The sequence below is a fragment of the Sceloporus occidentalis genome, unplaced genomic scaffold (assembly GCF_023333645.1).
Source record: "Sceloporus occidentalis isolate IW3139 unplaced genomic scaffold, rSceOcc1.0.p SCAF_4, whole genome shotgun sequence".
Lineage (NCBI taxonomy): Eukaryota > Metazoa > Chordata > Lepidosauria > Squamata > Phrynosomatidae > Sceloporus > Sceloporus occidentalis.
In genome coordinates, this window is record NW_028316984.1 from 193,349,613 (window position 1) to 193,373,949 (window position 24,337).

Genomic DNA, 24,337 nt, shown 5'->3' on the forward strand with positions numbered 1-24,337 from the left:
CATTTCATGGTTGTTGAAGTGGGACAGTGAAGAAAGTGGATAGGAAGAGAATCAACTCATTTGAGAAGTGGTGCTGGAGGAGAGTTCTGTAAATACCCTGAGTTGCCAAAAAGACAGATTAATTGGTTCAAGAGCAAATCAAGCTTGAACTGTCCCTAGAAGCCAAGATGATTAAACTGAGACTGTCATACTTTTTTTTTTTAATTCCTGTAATATTTTCTAAATGTAAATCTAGCTCCATGAATTAGCATATGCAACTTGGGGGCAGATCTATCACCCTCATTTCTGTCTTCTAATTTTATGACACATTTCCTCTTTCAGCAGTCTTCCTTGTCACACTGGCTTCTCCCCTCCATCTGCATTTCTTTTAATTTAGTTTGGTAGTTGGGGGTGAAAGTGATCTTAAGTTCTCATGTGGCTGAACTTAGCCCTCTAACCTATAGTTGCTGATCTCTCATTTAACTGAGTGGGATGAGAAACCTCAAAATGGGCATGTTGTCATTTAGAGTCGACGTAAGAGTTGTTAAAAAGAGAAGTGTTCCAGACAGAGAAAAGAACTCCACTTTTATCCCTATGCTGAAATAAACTCCAATGTATTATGGCTTGATAATATAATTACCCAACATTTTGACTAGACTGATCTGATAATGATGCACAGAAAAGGGCAATTTAAAGCTGGCAAAGAACGAACAAACGCTTTCTTCGTTGCCGTCTGTTAAACAAAACATCTTTGGCTGCTAAGTCTTGTGCTGTGGAATTCTTTTGTTGCAGCGCTTCTGTCTTGAGTCAGCAGTGAGTCTGAATTTAAAAGTGACTGCTCAGCCCACACATATGTGTTTGTGTGTACAGAAAGAGAGCGACAGGCTGTAATAAATGAGAGCCTCTGACTTCTAATTGCTGCATGTACAACTTCCAACATGAGGCAGATGGTCATTGAAAGAGGACGAAAACACTAAGCAAAAACTCTCTTCCTTAAATCACTCACAAGTGCTTACTAGGAGCAGATGACACTCCCCAGGATGGCTAATTAAGCTCTGGTTAGGCATATGTCCTGCCTTAAGCATTGGGTAAGCAAAACAACATGGCGTGGTCATTTTGAGCTTGGCAGAAACTGGAGGTAACCATATCCTAAATCACAGTGGTATAAAAATGAATGAGATCAGTGAAAAACTGAACTGAGCTTGCCTTGCAATCTAAATCTTCATCAGTTTTGTTCTCATGGGGAAGAACAAATGATTTTACCATTTTTTGCCTTGATATCAGTAAGTTGCCAAATAGGCAGACTTTTTTTTAAAAAACTAGTCCAGTTTTGGGAAGGATTCTGCACCAGAAATGCTCATTACACACACACACACACACACACACACACACACGCACGCACAGCAGGCCCTTCCCTTATAAGGGGATCCATTCTGGATCCCCCCGGGTAAGGGGAAAGCCTCGTATGCTTGCGCCCCATTAAAAACAATGGGGTGTGTGCTTGTGGCTTGAGGGCAGTGCATGCACCATTGTTTTAATTGGCATGGGGCTTCCATGTAAGCTGGAAGTCGCATATAGTGCGCCTGCGTATGGTGCGGGCACACTGTATTTGCATAGAAAATTGCATTTTCTGACCAGGTTTTTTTGCTTGTTGTTAACTGCCCTTGAGTCAACTCTGACTCATGGCAACTGTGGCTGAGACATCTCCAAGACCCCATGTTCTCCACTGCTCTGTAAATTCAGGCCTGTGACCTCCCCACTTGAGTCCAGCCGTCTGGCGTGCAGTCTTCCTCTCTTTCTACTACCTTCTACCTTTCCTAGCACTATTGTCTTTCCTAGTGATTCATCTCTTCAGTTTCACCTTCAATGTCATCATCTTGGCTTCCAGGGAAAGTTCAGGCTTGATTTACACAGAAATGTGCGTAAAATATTTGTTTATATTTATGTATTATTTATTGCACTTATATCTTTCTCTCCAAATGGGATGCAAGGCAGCTTGCAATAGTTTAAAAACTAATAACAGCTAAAACACTAAGAATAAAAGTTAAAAGAAAATTAAATAACAGTATTATTAATAACATGGTTTTAATTTTTATATCTTTTTAATTTAAAAGGTATTGGGGAAGTAGAATTAACAGTTAGTGTGATACCATGAACTGGTAAATTGGAAGTAATTTGTTAACCTCTATCTTTATGTTAGTATTGTAGTAATAGTATGTAGTCTTTTGTGGGTGTAGAAGTAGATAAAGGTTTTGTTTTGTGTGTAATGTATGTAGTATTTGCAGTGTTGTTACCCTATATGTATGTTTCATATTATGGAAATGTATGTGTGTGTTTTGTTGTTGTTGTTGTTGTATGCATTCAAGTCATTTCTGACTTATAGCAACTCTATCACAGGATTTCTTGGCAGGTTTCACAGGGCTAACCTATCACAGGATTTTCGTGGCAGGTTTTTCCAGAGAGGGTTTGCCATTGCCATCTTCTGAGGCTGAGAGACTGTGACCTGCCCAAGATCACCCAGTGGGTTTTCATATATAACCAACCCCCCAAAAAACTCCACAAAACCATATTCAGATCTTCTCCATTCCTCTTTTGCTAATTTTCTCAAGATTTAGTCCATTCTTATCTGCCCTGTCCCTATTTCTACCTGACCTTACCTCTATTAATAACTGGCTCTATATAATGTATTTACAGAGAAGCCTCTGGTTTTTCATATTTGTTCTCCAGAGCACTGTCCCAGTTGTGATTGGCTGACTATACCCAGGCTTGCCCAGCTTCTCATTTCACACCAAACCTGGAACTCAAGGCACATCATAGCAAGATTAAGAAACAAGGTGCTTCTGGCATTATGCATGCAGATTGTCCCAGGCTCAACACCAGTATCTCCAGTTAAAAAGTTGGCCCAGGTACTAGCTGAGGAGGAAGACCTTTTGACAGCCACAGCCAATTAGAGTAGACTAAGGTTAGGTGGACTAAGAGCTTGACTTGGTGTCAGGCAACTTCCTACGATCCCTTTGGCATGCATTGAGAAGAAACCCTCAAAGGATCGCCTCTCATTTAGGTCAACATTGTTCAAGTAGCAGCACAATGTGTTCCTCATTTCATAAGGATGAAAAAAGTTTTTCTTTCTTTCTAGGGGATCAGCAGCCTCTTCAGTTCCTTAAAAGTGGTGCGCCTTCTGCGACTGGGCCGTGTCGCCAGGAAGTTGGACCATTATCTGGAATACGGAGCGGCTGTGTTGGTGCTCCTGGTCTGTGTCTTTGGACTAGTGGCCCACTGGCTAGCTTGTATATGGTACAGCATCGGGGACTATGAGGTTATTGATGAAATCACGAATACTCTCAAAAAGGATAGCTGGCTCTGCCAGTTGGCAGAGAGTATTGGAACACCGTATCGGTACAACTCTTCAGGAAAAGGGCAGTGGGAAGGAGGACCCAGTAAAGACTCACTCTATATTACTTCACTCTACTTTACCATGACAAGCCTTACGACAATAGGATTTGGAAACATAGCTCCAACCACTGATGGAGAGAAGATCTTTTCAGTGGCCATGATGATGGTTGGCTGTAAGTACAATGATTTTCATATCTCTTTTGAAAAGTTCTGCTGTAATCCCTTCTCATTCATTTTTTTGTATATTGTTCAACAAGATCACAGAAGCCATGGTCATTGAATGGACAATGAATGGTTGAGAGTTTGTCCTGTAGTGGTTTTACCCACATTGTGGGAAAAGATAGTTGCTTTGAAGGTCTGATATGTCAGCAATAAGCTGTGTCTTGATAGTGCCCTTGATGCGGCCATGGTCATTCTTGTGGGACATTTGCATCAAGTATCTGTGACCTTAATTCATTTGTTAGCCCCTGCAAAAGTAAACCCACTGAATCTATGGAAGTTATATACACATTGACTCCCCCAAGTTCTCATTGATTCAATGGTTCTGCTACGCTTAGGACTAAAAATTGGATTTAGACTTGTGATTTTATTGAGGTAGGGAGTCTATTCTTCAATGCAGATTGTGATTCATCTATTCATAGATGCTATGACCAGATAGTCACCTGATGGCTTCCTTCCGGTGGTGAACTTCAGCATATTTGATTAGGCTGGTTTTCAGATAATAAATGATCAGTCTACTTCTAGGACTGTACCCCAAGCCATACCAGTCTGGCAGAACCTGCTCAGTGGCAATACTTTGGTGGGAGAGCTTTTGAGAAATCGGTGTCACTTCCATTCCATGAAGTGGCAGTGGACTACAGCTCTTTCGAGGTACACCTTAGGTTTTTGTTTACACATGAGCCGGTCCAGGTTTTGGGATCCTTGGGGAAAATCTTTCCCTTGGTCCCATCACTGTGACTGTGTTTGCTAAGGCCATGAGTGAGGACCAAGGCTATAGCTATGGAGGGTACAGCTATGGAGTATAAATGTCCCAGTGGGTCAAGGGTATAGCTATGGAGAGGAGGCAAAATAAGGACATTACCCCCAATAAGAATTCTGTCTTTCCAAATAAAATTTTCATTCAGTCTCCAAGTTTCTAGAGTTACAGAAAGTTCAGGCTTCTACCAAGAGAATGTGAACACATCAAGAGTTCTAGGTGTTAATATTTTCCGGTGTCTCACTCTCTACTATGCTAGAAATTTGAGGAATGAAGGAAAATTTCATTTCAGTGGGATAGGATTCTTATTTGGGGGAGTAATGCCCTCAAATCCCGAAGAGAGCCTGCTTGATGGTTGCTTATAGGCCATGGAAGTTCCTCTCATGCCCACTGAGACATTTTTCTTTAGATGGAATTTTTGTCATTAACTGGTTGTGGAAAAGTTGTATGCTGGACATGTTTATCATCTACTATGTTTTAAAATATTTGAAACTCTTTTCTATTCAGTGCTGCTTTAATCAGTTAGTTTATTCCAGTATTTATTTATTTTTACTATGATGAGTAATTCTTTTAGTTGTATTCTGATTTACTCTATATTGTAAGATGCCTTAGGTTTCATACTGGGAAAAAGGACATAAATAAATTAAATAAATGTGTAGAAAAATAGGAATAAGGCAAAAACATGGTATGATCGGTGTGTTTCCAAGTAGGCAGGATTGGGTTCCAAGACTGTCCATGTTCAGTGATAGAGCCAAGACTTCTGCTGTCTAGTGGTTGAAGTGGTTCTGTGATACAGGGCAAGTTTTATTCCCTGTTGCCCTGAATCTGTCTGTGTTTATACAGATGTCTTTAGGTATGCTGGCAGAGATAAATGTATGATGGTCCAAGCAGGAATATAGTATCCTGGTTGAGGGAAGTATTGGTGTCACTCTGTTCTGCTTTGGTCAGACCTCACCTGAGATGTTTTATGCAGTTCTGGGCATCAAAATTCAAGGATATTGATAAACTGGGATTTGTCTGGAGAAGAGCAACTGATCAAAGGTCTGGAAACCAAGTCTTATGAGGAACAATTCAGGGGAACAATTTAGCCTGGGAAAGAGAAGACTGAGAGGTCACATGGTAACCATCTTTAAATATCTGAAAGGATGTCATGTAGAAGACGGAGCAAGCTTGTTTTCATCTGCTCCAGAGATTAGAACATGAACCAATGGATTCAAATTACAAGAAAAGAGATTTCAGCTAAACGTTTGGAAGAACTTTTTTTAAAACTATAAAATACGTTAGACAGTGGAATAGATTGTTTTGGAGGGAGGCTTTAAAGAGAGGTTGGATGGGTATCTTTCAGAAGTGCTTTATTCCTGCATGGCAGATAGTTGGATTGGATGGCCCTTGTGGTCTCTTCCAACTCTAAGGAGATTATCACACTGTTTTTTATTCCCATGCTAGGCATAGGATGTAAACGCATAGAGACAGAATTTAACCTACAGCTCCATCCCTGGGCAGTACTCATCCTGTACCTGATCTGGCCTTCTCCTGGATCTTTTAAAGAACAGGATTTTCTATGATCCTATGAACTGTGTTTCTATGATCCTATGAACTGGAGGTCTGTGGGTCTCTCAAATCTTTCAGGATCTCATACTATGAAAACTCCTGGCCATATGTGAATACAGCTGCATAGCCACCTGGCAGGATGACCAGATGTTGTACCTGCAAAGGAGGACAAGGACACACAAAATGTAGAACATTCAAGAAAAATGGAGGATATGACCCAAGAAAAGCTAAAAACACTCAAATTAATATAAGTTCATGCTTCTTAGTCATGTTCCAAATGGAAGACTTTTTGGGATTCCTCCTGGATAGAAGGCTGAAGTGTAGGACATGTCCTGGAAAAGGAGGACATCTGGTCACCATCATGGGGGCACTTCTATCAATTCATTTGTTTGCTATTAAAATCTTAACCTTTAAATTGGTGCACTCAGGCTGAGCTTGTAGAGGTCAAGCTGAATTCATGTGATAATATTGAAATAACACATTGGTGTTGAAGGTGCTTCAGTTTGTTCTCAAAATGTGTGAAGGGTTTGCAGCTTGGGCTAGGTTGCGCAACATCTATTTTTATCACCTGAGAATAGTATCCCTTGTCACCATGGGAGCTGGAGGCAACTGGGATGATTTTGAGATACAATATATTGGATGGTTCACTCCCCCCCAAAAAAACCCCCAACAAAATAGTTTTCCTGCTGATCTGTGACTCCTCTGGAGTATCCTTAAAAGTGACAATGCAAAAGAAACTCTTTCTGTCTTTGTATGCTATCAAAGCAGCAGCCTTTCCGACAGATGAAAATCTTGAAACCGCAGTATAGTATGAGTGGGCGGAAAATGCTGTTGGAAAGTTATGGAGCAATGTTAAGGCATGCTGGTAACACAGGGGAAATGCTAAGGAGGAGGGAGAAATTTGTTTTGCATTTTGATGCAAGCTGACCTCATTCGTTCTTTTCTGAGCACATGAACTGAACGACAGCTCTGCATTCTGCACAACACTTCTCTGCATTTTGCAGCACAGTTGTCAAAAAAATATGCATGCATGAATATAAAGGGGGGGGGGTTGTACATGCACAAAAAGCATGCATTGATGCTAATGTGCAAAAGACCATTCATTAGGGAAAGTGGCTGGAAGAAAAGTTCTGCATATTAAGGCAAGTGCATACAAAATGTATATGTTAGAAGCAAGGTGTACAGATATGTGTAAGATTTTTCTATACTGACTTTTTAAAAAAAACGCAAACTGATGTAATAATGGAATTGAAGTCACCGGGGGGGGGGGGAATGAAAATGTGTGTGAGGTCCTACACTGTTCAGTGTGGAGTAAGTGTTCTGCATCTTGAAGCCAAGTTGGGCCCCTCTGTTGCCACCACCAGGACTCACTTGGGATGTTGAAGAGGAAGGAATGGAGCACCAACCTGTGGAATGGCAAAAGATGGTCTTAACGCTTGCTTATGTCACCAACAGGATGCTAGCCAGCGAGTGAAACAGAATCTGAGAGTCTGCTTATCCTTTGCAAATAAAACAAAGTTGTAATTTCTTCAGTGAAAATTCCTTGTTTTAAAACTGGCCAGAACTACTCCCAAGTAATTCCACTAAATTCCAGAACAGTTCTACTTCTCTGGCAGGGCAGGGATGGAGGTAATCCCTGGCAAAGCCACAATTGGATCCAACACTCTGTTGGCTTGCAGTAGTCAGTGGAGGGTTTTTCCTTTTGTCAACAGGAGGAAATTAACTGCATTAACCTGAGGGATGGCATAGTTCCAGAGCTTGTTAGAGATGTACTGGGCGAACAAGAGGATATAGGAGCTTGTGGAATCCACAGCCTCTTCCAACATGTCCAATTTCTTGACCAATTTCAAACTTTTCTCCCTACTGGCCAAGCGTAAAAAAGTGGACCCCCTCCAACACACACATTTTTTTTTAAAAAAATAGTATTTTATATTTAGGGACTGTGTTGTGAAAAATTTGTGTTTAAAAATATCCTTTTTGCACAAAAAATAGTTTACATTATGCAAACATAACATTTTTTCACCAGACCCTACTGAAAATTGAAAAAACAACTGTGAAAAACTAAGACCTATCTTTTTGCTCTTGCTGAAATTCAGAATATCTCATGGCTGTTTTTTCTCAGAAATGAGAAAATGTGCTACAGTTATTCACTTCTTTAAACAATGGTATCCATTGTCTGGGCCATCAGACAATGATTAAAAACTGAAGGGGGTTCCTGTAGAAGAGGTAATCTCAGCAAGTATAGCTTGTTACCTGGCTGTGTGGCAACACCCCAATGAAGAAGAAATCTCTTCTACACAACCATTAAAGATACAGAAGCCTTCTCCAGTTTTTTTTAATCTACCACCCCTATGGTGATCCTATGAATGAAAGACCACCATGAACTCCAGTCCTCAACTGCCCCGCTCAGGTCTTGCAAATTTAGGGTCATGGATTCCTCAATCCATCTGTAACATAATCTTTTCCTACTGTCTTCTGTTTTATAAAGCGTTATCATCTTTTCAGTGAGTCACATCATGTTAGCTACAGTTTAGTTATCTTCACTTCTAGTGAGAGTTCAGGCCTGATTTGCTCTAAGGTCCACTCATTTGTCTTTATAGCTATCCGTGGTATCTGTAGAACTCTCATCCAACACTACATTGCCAATAAATTGATTTTCTCTGTCAGCTTTCTTCACTGTATAACTTTCACAACCATAAATACAAACTGGAAATATTTTTCACCATGTTGCTTAGAAGAACTGTGCTGGTGGAGCAGCACAGACTGATGGCCTCAGCATCTTGTAGCTTCTCTGCCATGCTGTCAGGAAGCACATGATTGGTCACTTTGGGTCCAGAAACCACCCCTTCTACTCTGCAAGGTGATTAGTTCTCCTAGACTGTGAGGCAATACAGCATTCCTGGAAAGATATTTGAAATATCTTTTGCATTTTTTTGCCCCTGGGGTCACAGATGGACCGTGGGGGTCTGCATGTGACCTGCAGGCCACATTTTTCCCACACTCGCTTTGAAGTTTACACTAAAGCCCACAGTGGATTGATGGCCCCACTGATATGGAAGCCACCACTTTGTCACATCTCTTTCACTTTAATACTCAGTCAAACTTGAAGAAGCTTGAAAAATTCTAAATAGATGCAAGTGCTAGATATTTAAAAGTGAACAGCCCAGTGAAAAGACGAAAGAGTGAAAACAACTTCAAGGCTCTTCTAAGATCCTACAAATGAAGCAGAAGGGGAGGGGAGGGAGGGAAAAGGGAAAAAAACATTTTTTGGGGGGTTTATATATTTAGAGCCTGAGAGGACCTGATTAAAAATGCAATGCTTATAGCCTGAGGTGTCCTCAATAACACAGAAATGTTTTCCCCTGCATTTATTTAGGAATTGCCGCAGTGCTGCAAACATCCCTGTGCCTGAGAAAATGTGAGAATAATGGTATAAGGCGATGCCTGTGGCAGAGGATATTTCTTGGGGAAAAGCCTTCAAAAATATAAGGGGTGAATCATCCCTGAGCTGCTTGCTTTGAGGAGAAGTCATGGGAGATTATATATATATATATATATATATATATATATATATATGCTGCCTTTTTTTTTCTTCCGAGCCAACCTCTGCTCCAGTGTCTTCATCAGCACCTCAAACTACAGACATTAGTAGAAGCAAACTGTTATTTCTCCTGTCATGAAAGGCTTCACTAAATGTCTTTCATGATATCTCCCTTCTTCTCTCTATCTCTCTCCCTCCACTTTCCTCTTCTTCTCCCCACCTCTCCTTTTTCCTTCTTTCTTGCCATCTTTCCCAGTCAATTGACCCCACAAATGGACACACACAAATTTTTTGTGAGACAAATCCTTACTTTATTCTCCATTTTATTTCTTTTTAAAGACCCTACAAATTGCCTTTCCATTTTGCTAAGTGGCAATATATCAAAGGGTAATGTATAAAATGTAAAAGCACATGCTCATTTGGATTTACATGACCATATTTTCAAAACAGCTGTTTTAAAATCTGTGAGCCAGCATGGTGTGGCAGTTCAAGTACTGGGCAAGGACTCTGGGAGACCAGGCTTTGAATCCCCACTCAGCCACAGAAACCCCACTGGGTGACCTTGGGCAAGTCACACTCTCTCAGCCCCAGAGGAAGGTAATGGTAAAGCCCCTCTGGACAAAGTTTGCCAAGAAATCCTTCTGATATGTTAGCCATAAGTTGGAAACAATGTGAAAGCACAAATCAACAATGAAAACAAAAATAGCATTGGTACTTTTCAATTCTGAAGCCTTCCTTAGATCTGTTAGTTGCACTGTTGTTGTTGTTGTTACTTTTATCATGGGCTAGATCAGGCATTGTCATAACTGATTCAGAGGCTTATGGCTTCATAGGCTGTGAACCAGTTCCAGGTTTCCCTTCCCAAGTTGCTATCCAAGGTGCTTAATCTAGTTTTGGATAAAGTTCAGCACCGTGGATAGCACATCCAAAGCAAATTCACCACCCCACTGCCATGGAAGCCACCTCTGCACTAATTAATTAATTATTATTATCATCCCGACTCTCCCTATGGATCGAAACGGATTACAGAAAACAAAAATAACAATAAAATACATTATTCATTTAAAATTCAGAACAATCCCCTACCCTCAACCTCCCTACCTACCTTAAAAACATAACAAAATAAAAACAACAACAATATAAAATACTAATTAAAATTAATTAAAACTAAAATGCTTGAGGTGAGACATCTTTTGTGCCGTTGACAGGAGCTATCAATAATCAGTGGAAGGGAGGTTCATCTGGAAAGGCTTGCTGGAAGAGATCTGTCTTAACAGCTTTTTAAAAGGCTTCAAGAGTGGAAATCTGACAGATCTCCTCAGGCAGGTCATTCCATAGCCCAGGAGTGGCATATGAGAAGGCCCTTGGAGGAACTCCAACTTTTTGTTGTTGTTATTATTAGCTGCCCTTGAGTTGATTTCAACTCATGGTGACCCTGTGAATGAGACTTCTCCAAGTCTCCCTCTCCTCCACTGCTCTGCTCATTTCCTGCAAACTCATGCCTGTGTCCTCCCTAACAGAATCTAGCCATTTGGTGTGTCATCTACCTCTCCTTCTTCTACCCTCAACCTTTCCCAGCATTATTGTCTTTTCCAATAAGTCATGCCTTCTCATGATGTGGCCAAAGTACGACAGTCTCAATTTACTCCTCTTGGCCTCCAGGGGCATTTCTGGCCTGACTCACTCAAGGACCCATTTGTTTGTCTTTCTGGCTGTCCATGGGATCCTCAGCACTCTTCTCCACATCTCAAATGAATTGATTTTCTTTTTATCTGCTTTTTTCACAGTCTAGCTCTTGCATCCATATATAGTGATCACAAGCAAATGGATAGGGATTTCTCTTGCTACTCTCTACCCTGCCTTGTTGTTCTTGTACCCCCAATAATCTCACCCCTTGTGGACAGATTTTGAGAGCCATTGTGGGGTGCAAAGAGCAAACTGCTCCCTCCCAATTCTGCTAATGTAGGCAGTGACATCAGTGGGAGAATGTAACTGGGCAGGCCAGCTACTTTGTTGTTTCTCTGGTATATTTGTTATTTCTGCATTGAACATCACAGGATTTTCATCCTTCCAGCTTCAGTTCTGAAGTGTGGTGTTTGCTGTGTTTGTCATGCTGCTTTGGGACTTGAGCTGTTTGATCCACTTTGACGCACTTAGCATACGAGGGATTAAAGCAGCCTTCCTCAATCTTGTGCCTTCCAGATGTGTTGGACTACAGCTCCCACCACACCCATTACAGAAATGGGGAAAGCTGTGTTTGGACTAGCTGGCAGCAATGTTTGCCAGCAAGAATGCTCTAATTTTATTGTTTCACTTCAAGGGAGTAGTTCTTGCATTGCTGCACTTCAGATATATTTAGCTTCAAGTGAGATGTTACTGGATTGTTCTGCAGAGCTTGGGAAAGTTCCTTTTTGGATGACAAATGGCCGATTTACCAAACTAGCACAACTACAGTTCCAATTAAAGAAAATTTGTCCACTTTAAAGAAGTATCCACTTTTACATCCTTTCAGGCTTTTTTTTAAAAATTCACCTCAGGCCTGTAGCATTTCCATAGCCAAAAGCCATAGCGGCTCATGGCGAGCATGCACATAGATGCAGCTGGTGTCCTGCCATTTCCCCCATCTCATCCACAACCACCTATCAAACTAGTAAATGTTGCCAAATTTGTTTGAGTCACAGCCACTTTGTAATAAGTGAGTACAGCCAAATCCACTGTGAAAAGGAACACCCTATTAAATGTTCCTAAAAGCTTGATGGTCAGTTTAACATGAAGCATACAGAAAGGAGATCTGGAAAAGATGCATTTTGGATGACAGTTCCCAGAATTTTTTAACCACCATATCCACTGAGGATTCTGAAAGCTGTAGTTCAAAACAGTAACTTTTCCATTGTGTGCTACAGAGGTGTCTTCAGAATATGTAATGATAGTGAAGTGGTGCTGTCATGGCCCATTTCATATTGAGAAGAGGGCCCTAGCACAAACACAGAGATCCCATTTCCATCATAATTGGAAAGGACCTTGGTGGGACTGCACTAAGAGACAATATGATATAGTGGCTAGATTGTTATGCTGGTACCTAGAGTTCAAGGCTTCACTGGGGCATGAATGCCACTAGGTGACTTTGTGCCAGTCATTTTTTTCTCTTTGTCTGGCCAGGAAGGAAGAAAGGGAGGGGGGTAGCACTAAACATTCAATCTTTTCTTCGTTCCTCTTCTGAATCTACCTTCCAACTCCTCCCAGTTTCAAGACAAAAATATATTGATATTAAAACCTGTTGTCACCAGTATATCATATGATAGCCAACTACATAGATAAACAGATCTTGTAGCACCTTTCAGACTGATTGTGCAAAATTATAGCAGAAGCTTCTATAGACTTGGTCAACATCTTCAGATGCATGAAGTCAAGTATTGTCCAGGAAGGACCTTTATAATCAGATTATATGAACAGCCACAAAATAGCAAATGGTGATGAGGTGAGAGCCCTGGTGGCACAGTGGTTAAATGCCTGTACTGCAGACACTCACTCAAAGCCATAAGGTTGCGAGTTCAAGACCAGCAAAAGGGCTCAAGCTTGACTCAGGCTTGCAGCCTTCTGAGGAGGTGGCTAAATGAGTACCCAGATTGTTGGAGGCAAATTAGCTTACAGTTGTAAACCGCTTAGACACTGCTTAGGCGGTATGTAGTGGTGTATAAATGAAGCTTGTTTGTCAACATCCTTTGTGAATTGTGGTGCCCAGAACTGGACACAGTATTCCTGGCCTGACCAGAGCAGAACAGAGTGGCACTATTACCTCCCTTGATCTAGACCAGCAGTTCCCAACCTGTGGGTCGTGACCCCTTTGGGAGTCGAACGACCCTTTCACAGGGGTCGCTTAAGACCATCAGAAAACACATATTTCCGATGGTCTTAGGAACCAAGACACCACAATTTTATGGTTGGTGGGGTCACCACAGCATGTGGAACTGTATTAAAGGTCGAGGCATTAGGAAGGTTGAGAACCACTGATCTAGACACTATACTTCTAGTGATGCAGCCTAGAATCACATTGGCCTTTTTAGCTGTCGCATCACACTGTTGACTCATGTTCAGCTTGTGGTCTACTAGGACTCCTAGATCCCTTTCACATGTACTGTTGATAAGCCAGGTGTCCTTCATCCTATATCTATGCATTTCATTGTTTCTGCCTAAGTGCATTACCTTACATTTTTCCCTGTTGAAATTCCTTTTGTTAGATTTTGCCCAGATTTCTAATTTATTCAGGTCCTTTTGGATTTTGATCCTCTCTTCCAGGGTATTAGCTACTCCTCCTAATTTGGTGTCATCTGAAAATTTGATAAGCATGTCTTCTATTCTTTAATCCAAATCATTGCTAAAGATGTTGAATTCCCTGCCAAAATAACAGTAGTGCCTCACCAACTGACAGCCTCCAGGATTCCATAAGATGCAGCCATGGCAGTTACAATTCAAAGCACACCAAGGAATTAATATGTGTCTTGTGCCAGGAAGTGGTGTGACACCACTTTAATTGACATGGCTCTGCTCTACAGAATCCTGGGATTTGTAATTTGGTGAGACACCAGAGCTTGCTAACAGACCAGGCTGTATATCTCACCAAACTACAAATCCCAGGATTCTGTAGGATGAAACCATGGCATGTAAAGAGGTGTCAAATTACTTTACTTTTGCAGTGTGGCTACACCTCCACTTTTTACACCCCATAATTTAAATATCATTATTACTAGCACTTTTAATTCAGGTGGGAAGTGGAAAAGCTGCCTGTTTCATTCCTAAGTCCCATTTGAATTCATTGATATAGCTGTGTTAGTCTATAGAATCAGAGATGTAGAGAGAGACCTTGTAGCATCTTTGACACTAACTCAAGAAAGAAGTTGGCAACATGAGCTTTTGTAGATTAAAGTCTACTTCCTCAGAGACATATGCATCTCAGGAAATAGACTTTAATCTACAAAAGCTCATGTTGCCAACTTCTTTGTTACGGTTTGTCTCAAAAATGCTACAGGATTTCTCTACATTCCCTATTTGAATGTTCTTCTGGTCTTCCCAATCTTGTAGGAAGGCACTACATTTTAATGTGAACTAGTAGGCACTGCCTCCTCATGCTGCATCATGCCTCCCTTGGCAGTGTTTAACATAGAATTGCTTCTCTGGACATTTGATTCCTTCAGAGAACTTGAGACTACTCAGCAGTTTGGCACAAGGCCATCTGACTGGCTGCTCTCCAAGGGAGGCCCAGACCTGGAACAAGAGTTCATTTCCAAGCCATGACTTGAAAAGCAATGTCAGGAGGAAGCCTAAAACTGTGATAGATAGAGTCCTGTCTTGCACTGTGCCTGGCCCTGAGCCGGGGTGCAGACATGTCTCTTCAATAAGCACACTCTTGTCTCTAAAAATGTAAAAATGTAAGAAAAATATAAGAAAATCACCTTGCCTAAATGAAGCTTTCTTCCACTCCCAGTGTACACACCAGGGATAGAAAGAATATGTTTCACATTTTGGTTTCCTGCAGGATAATGACTTTTCTGATGCTGGACAGATCTTTGCAGCATGGATGGAGCAGTGGCAAAAATGTTAATAGATTCAGGGAATTAATTCTATGTAAAAAGTCACATACGTGATAGGGATTGGGAAATACATGGGATGCCAATATTTGAAGGAGTGCCTCTCCATATGTACACCTGCCTGAGAACTGAGATCTGCTGGAGAGGCCATCCCATGATCAGTCAGGGAAATATACTATAGGAGGGCAGGGAAGAGGGCTTTCTCTGCTGTGGCACTCCAGTTACATATCCTTCAACATTTCACAAGCCTTACCACTTTATAAGGGAAAGTAAACCGCCATTTCAGCCCCAATGACCAACTGCTTCACAAACATCCTGGTCCTGTGCCCCATGGATGCAGCTCCAGAGTCCAATGCTCCATCATAGTGGAGTGCCAATGTGTAAACCTATCTAATATCTTCTCCCCCTGCTTCCTGTGATGGAAACCTATTTTTTGATACCACCATGATACAGTGCATGGTAGGAACCAAAAACCCACCTAAAAAGCTGGAGAAGGGGGATTCCTACCTGGCAAAGTGACCAGCAAAGCTCACGCTGCAATGTGAAGCCGAAGGCTTTCATGGTCAGCATCCATGGTTTTTGTGGGTTTTTCAGGCTATGTGGCCATGTTCTAGAAAAATTTTCTCTGAAGATGCCAGCCACAGATGCTGGCAAAATGTCAGGAAGAAAATTGTCTAGAACATGGCCACATAGCCCGAAAAACTCACACTGCAACATTGCGAGTTTGATCCAACAGAGCTCCAGGTTGACTCAGCCTTCCATCCTTTCATAGGTCAGTAAAATGAGTAGCCAGCTTGTTGGAGGCAATTGGTTAACACATTGTAAATCACTTAGAGAGTGCTTAGTTCACTTTGAAGTGGTATAGAAATAAATGTAAAGTGCTATTGTTGCTATTACTATTGCTATTCCATAAATAGGCTCACTCACCACCCCCTGTACATAACACTGTTTGGCCCCATGGGTCAAGCACACAGCATGCTCGACTCCATTATTGGAGCCAACAACATGCCTCTTTGTCTGCAGTGGTAGCTGGTATGTGCTTAGGGATGACCACAAGGGTTAAATGCCTTATAGTGGAATTTCCATAATGCATTTCTACCTGTCCTGTATCTTTTGTTTACAGCTGTAAGATGGTATTGAGATGTTGCAGTGCTGCATATGCCAAAGTGCCCTGCACTGGCATCTCATTGGATGCATGGAACTTTTGGAACTTAGTGCATATGTGTCAAATTTAATATATAATTTGCTTTATTGTTGTAAAAAATATATACCGTTGTGCCCCCCCCCCCCCGGCCACCTCATATTTCTGGGAGCTGGGGCAACTCCCCACCATAAAAAAAAGGAAAAAGTGTGAACATAAATAAGTATAAATAAAAGTAGTGAATGTGAATTTTTTTACCTGAGAGAACACTTCTCTAGGAATTTCTGTTCTCCAGGGCAACTCCAACCTCTTGCAGAAGTTCATCACAGAATCATCTCGGAGGAACTAGAGATTCCTAGAGAAGTGTCCTTTCTTGGAAGTTCCAGATTATCTCATGACTCTTTACTGAGTTAACTGATCGCAAACCTCTTTTGTGCTTTGAACTCACTTTTTAGCAACTGAAGTAAGTGGAGGACAAAGGGGGAAAATGAGAGGAGCAGAGAAGAACAGGGACATTGCGCCTGCCAAACTGAAACAGTTGGAGGGTGTGTATGTCACATTTTGAAGTGTCTTTATACAAGCTTTATATTTGTTCTCCTGAGATTTCTTAACAAAATGGATTTATGGGGAGAAAAGGGACAGAAGAACTGGATGAAATCAAGGAGAGGAAAGAACTCAATTCAGTGTGAAGTCAAAGGTTTTCATGGTTGGCATCCATAGTTTTTTGTGGGTTTTTTGGGCTACGTGGCCATTTTCTAGAAGAGTTTACTCCTGATTTTTGCCTGCATCTGTGGCTGGCATTGTCAAAGAATGGCATCTTCTCTGCCAGCCATAGATACAGGCAAAACATCAGGAATAAACTCTTCTAGAACATGGCCACATAGCCCAAAACCCCCCACAAAAAACTCAGTTCAGCTGTGACTGTTCCAAAATATTGGGAGGAGGAAAAAAACAACCTCTATGGATGTTTCATGCAAAGATTTTAAATCAATGTGAGAAAATAAATGAGAGAGACCTTGAGACACTGTGGCTGGCTATTTGCATTTTATGCAGATAAGCACCTGAAATATATTTATAGCATCTGACAGTTCCTGGTATACCTGTATCATCATCTCATTCTCAGTCTAGATTTTAATTAATCCTGCTGGACAACCTAATGTCCTATGTGTTAGATTAGGTGGATAAACCAATCCGATTGGGGGTTAAAAAAACAAAAAAACATTGGTGGTATTAGACAAAATTACTGCAGATGTTTAATTTGCAATCCTAGCATTTTGCTAATTCAAATAGTCAATTAATGGCTTAGCTGGGTGGAAGCCAGTGTCTGGCTCAACAGTTTGAGAGGCACGCATTCCTTGTGTGGGAACTGTTTGTATGGCAAATATATACACAGGAATTGGCCCTGTCTTGAGGAAGAGAGAGGCAGCTGCCTCAGGTGGCAAATCTGGATATCTGGAAAACAAAGCAAACTGTTAGCGATTTAATTTGTTAATTTACTGTCAGGATTAGGATGGCATATTTTTTACTGTCGGGTTGGGGAAGAATTTTTACAGTTAGGATGGGGCTGGTTTTGAAAATGAATTAGTGATAAATTAATAGCATTATACTTTTGTGGAATTATGAATAGTTTATGATGAAAAGAAGACAGTAAGAAGAATGAGGATATTAATAATAATTTTATGTGTTTTTTTTAAATTACTGATTTAGTTAATAATAAATGGTTTAATATGAATAAGATTTAGATAAGGTAGTTAAGAATGGATAATTAATGATGGATAATTAATGTAATTTATTACATATTGTATGTGGAATACTATATAAAAGATATTTTAAATACTATTTTATCTAGGATATACAATTAATAATAAAAAGTTAAAATAAAAATAATTAAAAAATTAAATAGGATGGGGCTGGTTTTGGATACTATTCACCTTCTGAGTAAGTAATAACAGTAAAACCTATTTAGTTTTGGGTTAGAAAATGGAGACCTTGTTAATTAAGGACAACAGTTTATTTAATTACATATTGCTGGTCCTGATGTCTAGCGTTCAATCTGCGCAATCTTGCACCAAAGCAAATACACACTTTAGTGTTTGGTAACTGTTTTGGAAACCTGACAAGTGTAATGCAGCTATAACTGATTCATATTTACAGTCCCTATATATTCATAGTCGTGGCTCTATTGCCAGGATTGTAAATGTCTCCCAGTCCTGCTTTTCTGTGCAGCATCCACTGTGAGTGACAGAGATTGGTTCTCCTGCTGATAAGGGCACAGCATATTGATGTTTCCCACCACCATCCCTTCAGAGAACTTTTATGCGACATTGAGAAGCTGGATCACTGTTTCAATTCTTTCTCATACTGGAGATCACTAGCAAGAGCACGGGTGGAAATGTCAAACTGTTGCACCCCGACTGACAGGAGAACAGACTCCCAACACTTGCAGCAGCTGCTGACCAGTGAAACAGGATGAGGGAGGGGGTCAGGTTGAGAGACACTACTTAGTTAAATATGGTTCACTATGTGCTTAGATCAATAGACCTAACTGAGTGGCTGATCTACAGTCTTGGCCAGTAGACTGTGCCAAATGTTCTGGAAATGCTTAATCTGCTTTTCCTCAAGATCCTTAAGGCTGAATCTGCATTGCAGAAATAATGCAATTTCATACTGCTTTAACTACCATGGTTCAATGTTGTGGAATCCTGGGAAGAAGCAGTATTTTTGCTTTAGCCACATATCTGAGGAAGTAGACCAAGCCCATGAAAGTTTACGCAACAACCTCTTTCTCATAGTTAGCTCCAAAGGTGCTACAAGATCCCTTTGCATATTGATATTCCAGATTAACAAACAATTGACACAACTTTTGAAAAGTTAAAAGTTCTGTTTGTATGTGTTGCAGTTGGACAGTGAAGAAAGATGACAGGAAGACAATCCACTCATTTGAAATGTGGTGCAGGAGGAGAGTTCTATGGATACCGTGGACTGTCAACACATACAAATAAATAGGGTCCAATAACACATTAAACCTTAACTCTCCCTAGAAGCCTAAATAGCAAGACAGGTTGTTCTTTGGATATATCACGAGACAGCACAACTCATTGGAAAGGATGATAATGTTCACTAAAGTGGAAAGTAGCAGGAAAAGAGAGAGGCTGCACTACAGATGGATTGTTTCAATCAAGGAAGTCATAATCTTGAGTTTGTAAGATCTGAGCAGCTGATGACCAGGAATCTTGTAGGTCTCTCATTCATTGAGCTGATAAGTCAAAGGTGGCATAAGAGCAAATAACAACAAATGATAAATTTAAATGAATTGAAACCATTTAAAACAATTTAGTGGGTAAAGGAAGACCATTTAAAGCCGGTTAAAACAGTTTAAAATCACTTCAAGCCATGCACACATGCAGATATATATAAAATCAATTAGATCCCAAAGTGTTCAATTTAAAAGTCATGCTTTTATCTGTTGCTGGATTGAAACCAGTATTGGCATCAATTGTGCCTTTGAGGATATTCCATAATGGGGATGCCACACCCCAGAAGATCCTGCGTCATAACCAACCACAGTGAAGCTCAATCCTCAGGCTGGCAGGCATAGCAAGAGTTCCTTCTTCAAGTATTGAGATGTACGCAGTGCATCTAACCCTTTGATCATTGTTGTTGTTGTTGTTATTGTTGTGTGCCTTCAAGTCATTTCTAACATGGTGGCCCAAAGGTGATCATGGGGTTTTATTGGCAAGATTTGTTCAGAGACAGTTTGCCCTGAGGCTGAGAGCATGGGTTTCATGGCCGAACAGGAATTGAACCCTGGTCTCCAGAGTCATAGTCCAGTGTTCAAACTACTATGCCATGCCAGCTCAGTTAATCAGTTCTTGATGGCTCAGCCAAATGTATGAATAAGCTCCACTTAAAATCATTGCACCAAGGGTGATATAAAAATTATACTGGTGAAGACAATATGGTGTCTTCTTTACCTGTGCTATAGTCAAGTCTGCAAGGGATCAACAGCTACAAAAAATAGAATTTAAAATGCACCATGTTCCAGCCAGCTCTTCAAAACGTATCATTTGCCCTGAAACCTCTATGGCTGTACTTTTAGTCTGACTTGATTTTTTTCCTATTTGCATTGCAACAAAAAAGGAGCTGACAACAATGTCAAAGAGAGCTCTGGGCACAGGAGAATGTGTGAAGTCATTGAACGTGCTTGTGGGCTTCATTCTTTTAATAGCAAAGCCATGACAAATTTGAAAGAGAACAGCAGAGGAAGACCAAGAAGGCATTGTGAGGGTGAACAACTCTGAGTAGATATTGCAGTCAACTCACACTGTGGATGAGGTGAAGCAAGGGAACTTGGATGCCACTGCATGTCTCTGCTGTGAAAAACAAGGGGAAATACCACCACCAAGTCTATTCCTTACTAGCAAGGGCATCAATAGGGAGTGTAGGGACTGCAGGCTGCACCAAGTGACACCCTAAGTCAGGGGTTGGCAACCTCCGGCCCGCGGGCCGGATGCGGCATGTGGCCGCCTTTCCGCCAGCCCCCGGTCCCTCCTGCCACCAAAATCGCCACCGATTTCAGCTGCTCCGGCCGCCATTTTGTCCTCCAAAATGGCGGTGCCCATTAGGAGGCCCGCTGCGGCCTCCGGAGCCCTGAAATGGGGCTCCGGCGGCTGCAGCGGGCCTTCCAATGGGCGCCGCCCACCTCCCTCCTGGCTCTGCCCACCTCCCTCCTGGCTCCGCCCTCCCTTCTCCCTCCTATAAATGGAGGGGCGGGGGGGGCGGGAAGGAGGAGAAGGCAGAGAGAGAGAGAGGGAGGGGAGGAGGAGGAGAGAGAGAGAGAGAGAGGGTGGGAGGCAGGGAGAGGAGAGAGAGGGAGGGAGGGGAGGAGAGAGAGAGAGAGAGAGAAAGAGTGGGAGGGAGAGGAGAGAGGAGGAGGGAGGGAGGGGAGAGAGAGAGAGAGGGTGGGAGGGAGAGGAGAGAGAGGGAGGGGAGGAGAGAGAGAGAGAGAAAGGGTGAGAGGTTGGGAGGGAGAGGAGAGAGTGGGAGGGAGGGGAGAAGAGAGAGAGAGGGTGGGAGGGTGGGAGTGAGAGGGAGGGAGGAAGGGAGAGAAAGAAAGTGGTTTGAGACAGTGGCATGCATTTTTTGCTGTTTTGTGGCCTTGCCTAGTAGCTTCCATTCTTGCAAATATTGCTATTATTATTGTTGTTATCCTTTGGTATTCTCTTTGCAAAATCCCCCCACATGGACTTGCTTGCTCTTTTCTGGGTTGAGACAGTGGCATGCATTTTTTGCTGTTTTGTGGCCTTGCCTAGTAGCTTCCATTCTTGCAAATATTGCTACTATTATTGTTGTTATCCTTTGGTATTCTCTTTTCAAAATCCCCCCACATGGACTTGCTTGCTCTTTTCTGGGTTGAGACAGTGTGCATGCATTTTTCCTGTGTTATGGCATTGCCTAGTAGCTTCTTGCAAATATTGTTATTATTATGCGGCTCCGCCCCCGGAGGGTGGAAACTCCGCCCCTGACATGTGGCTCTGCCCCGGATAGTGGAAGCTCCGCCCTGGTATGCAGCTCCGCCCCAGAGGGTGGAAGCTCCACCCCCATGTGCGGCTCCGCCCCTGGAGGGTGGAAGCTCCACCCCCCGGCTTTGGCCCCCCAGTTGTCTGAGGGACAGCAACCCGGCCCCCAGCTCAAAAAGGTTGCCTACCCCTGCCCTAAGTGGTGTGTGTGTGACACCTCTGCCCCCAAATATTTGACTTTTGACAGAAATGGGCTGTGTTCACCTGCATTCCTTCAAAACACCAGAGCTCAGCTATAGAGATGGTGTGAGTGGGGCACACCATCTCAGTCAGAGGAGAAAGGAGTGGCCTCATTTAAAAAAAAATCATTTTTAATTTTCTTAAAAAAAACTTTACATCTTACAACATTTTCACTTTAACTACAATGAACTATGTACATGTACATTTAGGCTGTGCATTTGTTATTGTTGTGTGCCTTCAGGTCGTTTTCGACTTATGGTGACCCTAAGGTGAAACCTATCTAGTGGCATCAATAGGGGGCATGGTGTGTGTGGACAGCACCATGTGACAGACTGACAGCTCGGGGGGGGGGTGACATAGCTGGTGAGGGGATGCCTTCTGAGTCCTGCACAGCAACTGCCATGCTGGGTTCAGAAGGACTGGGGGGGGGGGGGGAGGGGGTTGCAGAGGCTATAGGATGGGGAACACCTGGCTTGACAACAGTACATATCAAAGGTATCTAGGAGTCCTAGTAGAGCTAGTAGACTAGTTGAACATGAGTCAACTGTGTGATTGGCTGCATCAATAGAAATATAGTGTCTAGATCAAGGGAGATAATAGTGCCACTCTATTCTGCTCTAGTTCTCACCTGAATTACTGTGTCCAGTTCTGGGCACTACAATCCAAAAGGGATGCTGAGAAGCTGGAGTGTGTCCAGAGGAATTTGACCAAAATGATGAAAGGTCTGGAAACCATGTCCTGTGAGAAGAATCTAAGGGAGCTGGGTATGTTTAGTCTGGAGAAGAGAAGGTTAAGAAGTGATATGATAGCCCTGTTAAAGTATTTGAAAATATGTTATACTGTAGATGGAGCAAGATTGGTTTCTGCTGGTCCAGAGCACCTGGAGCAATGTATTAAAACTGCAGGAAGAGAGATTCCACCTCCACATTGGGAGGGACTTTCTGACAGCAAGAGCTATTTGACAGTGGAATACATTCCTTCAAAGAGTGGTGTTGTCTTCTTCTTTGGAGGTTTTTAAACAGAAGCTGGAGGGCCATCTGTGAGGAATGCTTTGATTGTGTGTTCCAACATGGCAGGAGGTTGGATTGGATGGCCCTTGTGGCCTCTTCCAACTCTATAATTCTATGGTTCTCACATTCCATGTGCCTATTATGCACATACATTTTACAGAAGACAATTTTTGTGAAACTGATTCTTGCCTCCACAGGCACACAGAAAGTGAGCCCCTATCTGCAGGTTCCAGATGATGGCAAATATCATGCATCAGAAGCTAGGATGCGTAATTTTATGGAATTATGTCACTTACATGATACACAAACATGCTAGTGAAATGCAGTAATGCACAAAGGGGCACTGTGCAAGAAGCCTGTTATGTAACAGGAGCTCTCTTTATACATTGGAACACATTGTCCATTGGAATGATTGTGCCCCAGGGCTTATTGTGCATTGGGACACATTACACATTGGCCACACTATTGACTCTACTTGCACAATTGTCCCAATGGTGAGCATTGAGACCATTTCTCTCCTCTTCTACTGAGAATTTTTAACATGTTAGAATGGCACAATTCAACATTACAGAATCATAAGAGTTGGAAGAGACCTCCAGGGCCATCCAGTCCAATCCCCTGCCATGCAGGAAGACACAATCCAAGCACCCCATTATACCATTGTACATTGGATTATGATGAACCAGTGTGGTGTAGTGGCTTGAGCATTGGGTTACAACTCTGGAGACCAGGGATCGAACCCTTGTTCGGCCATGGAAATCCACTGAGTGACTTTATGCAAGTCACACTCTCTCAGCCTCAAAGGCATTTCAGCTCTTTGGCTTTTGCTTTTGCTGCTTGTGAATGTTCATAATACGGTGCATTCCCCAGCTTCCTGATAATTCGTTTCAAGCATAATTCTGTGTCCCATGTCCTTAGAAAACTGCTGTCAGCTCAGCAGTGTGTGTGCGTGTGTGTGTGTGTGTATTAAGCCCTGAAGCTGACTGGTACATATGCTGGAGCTCTAGTTGGGGTCACACGCCAATAATGATTAAAAGCAATACAGAGCATGCCTAGTGGCAGGCTGCAGGATCTTGCTTCGTCTGGTGCCACTTAACTCTCTAGTCCCCTGCAGGCTTGCCTGTAGTTAAGGGCAAAAGTTTCCCTCTCCATTTTCGACCCAAATAGCACAGTTGGATGTAAGACCTGGCTGTCCCTTATGGAAGATGAACAGTTGCATTTAGTACTAGGCTGGATTTTTCTAATGCCGAATTAGAGCGGATTTTAACCCCCACCCCTCTGCACGCATTAGTCTGGCTTTCCAAAATAAAATAAAGTCTTTCCTTGTCTTTAGCGTTTTTAGCAGGGATCATGACAGCAATGCGTTGTTCACGATGCATTAAGAGAGTATCTTAGAGGGATT

At 42.1% G+C, this 24,337-nt stretch overlaps 1 protein-coding gene across 1 annotated transcript in view; it reads left to right on the forward strand.

The window, feature by feature from the left end:
* The window catches only part of LOC149315212 (voltage-gated delayed rectifier potassium channel KCNH5), a 244,103-nt gene that overhangs the window by 79,374 nt on the left and 140,392 nt on the right, over window positions 1-24,337 (forward strand). Inside the window, exon 7 of the mRNA XM_089522753.1 lies at window positions 3,116-3,545. Within this exon, the coding sequence (XP_089378879.1) occupies window positions 3,116-3,545 (430 nt within the window). The remainder of the gene's footprint in view (window positions 1-3,115; window positions 3,546-24,337) is intronic.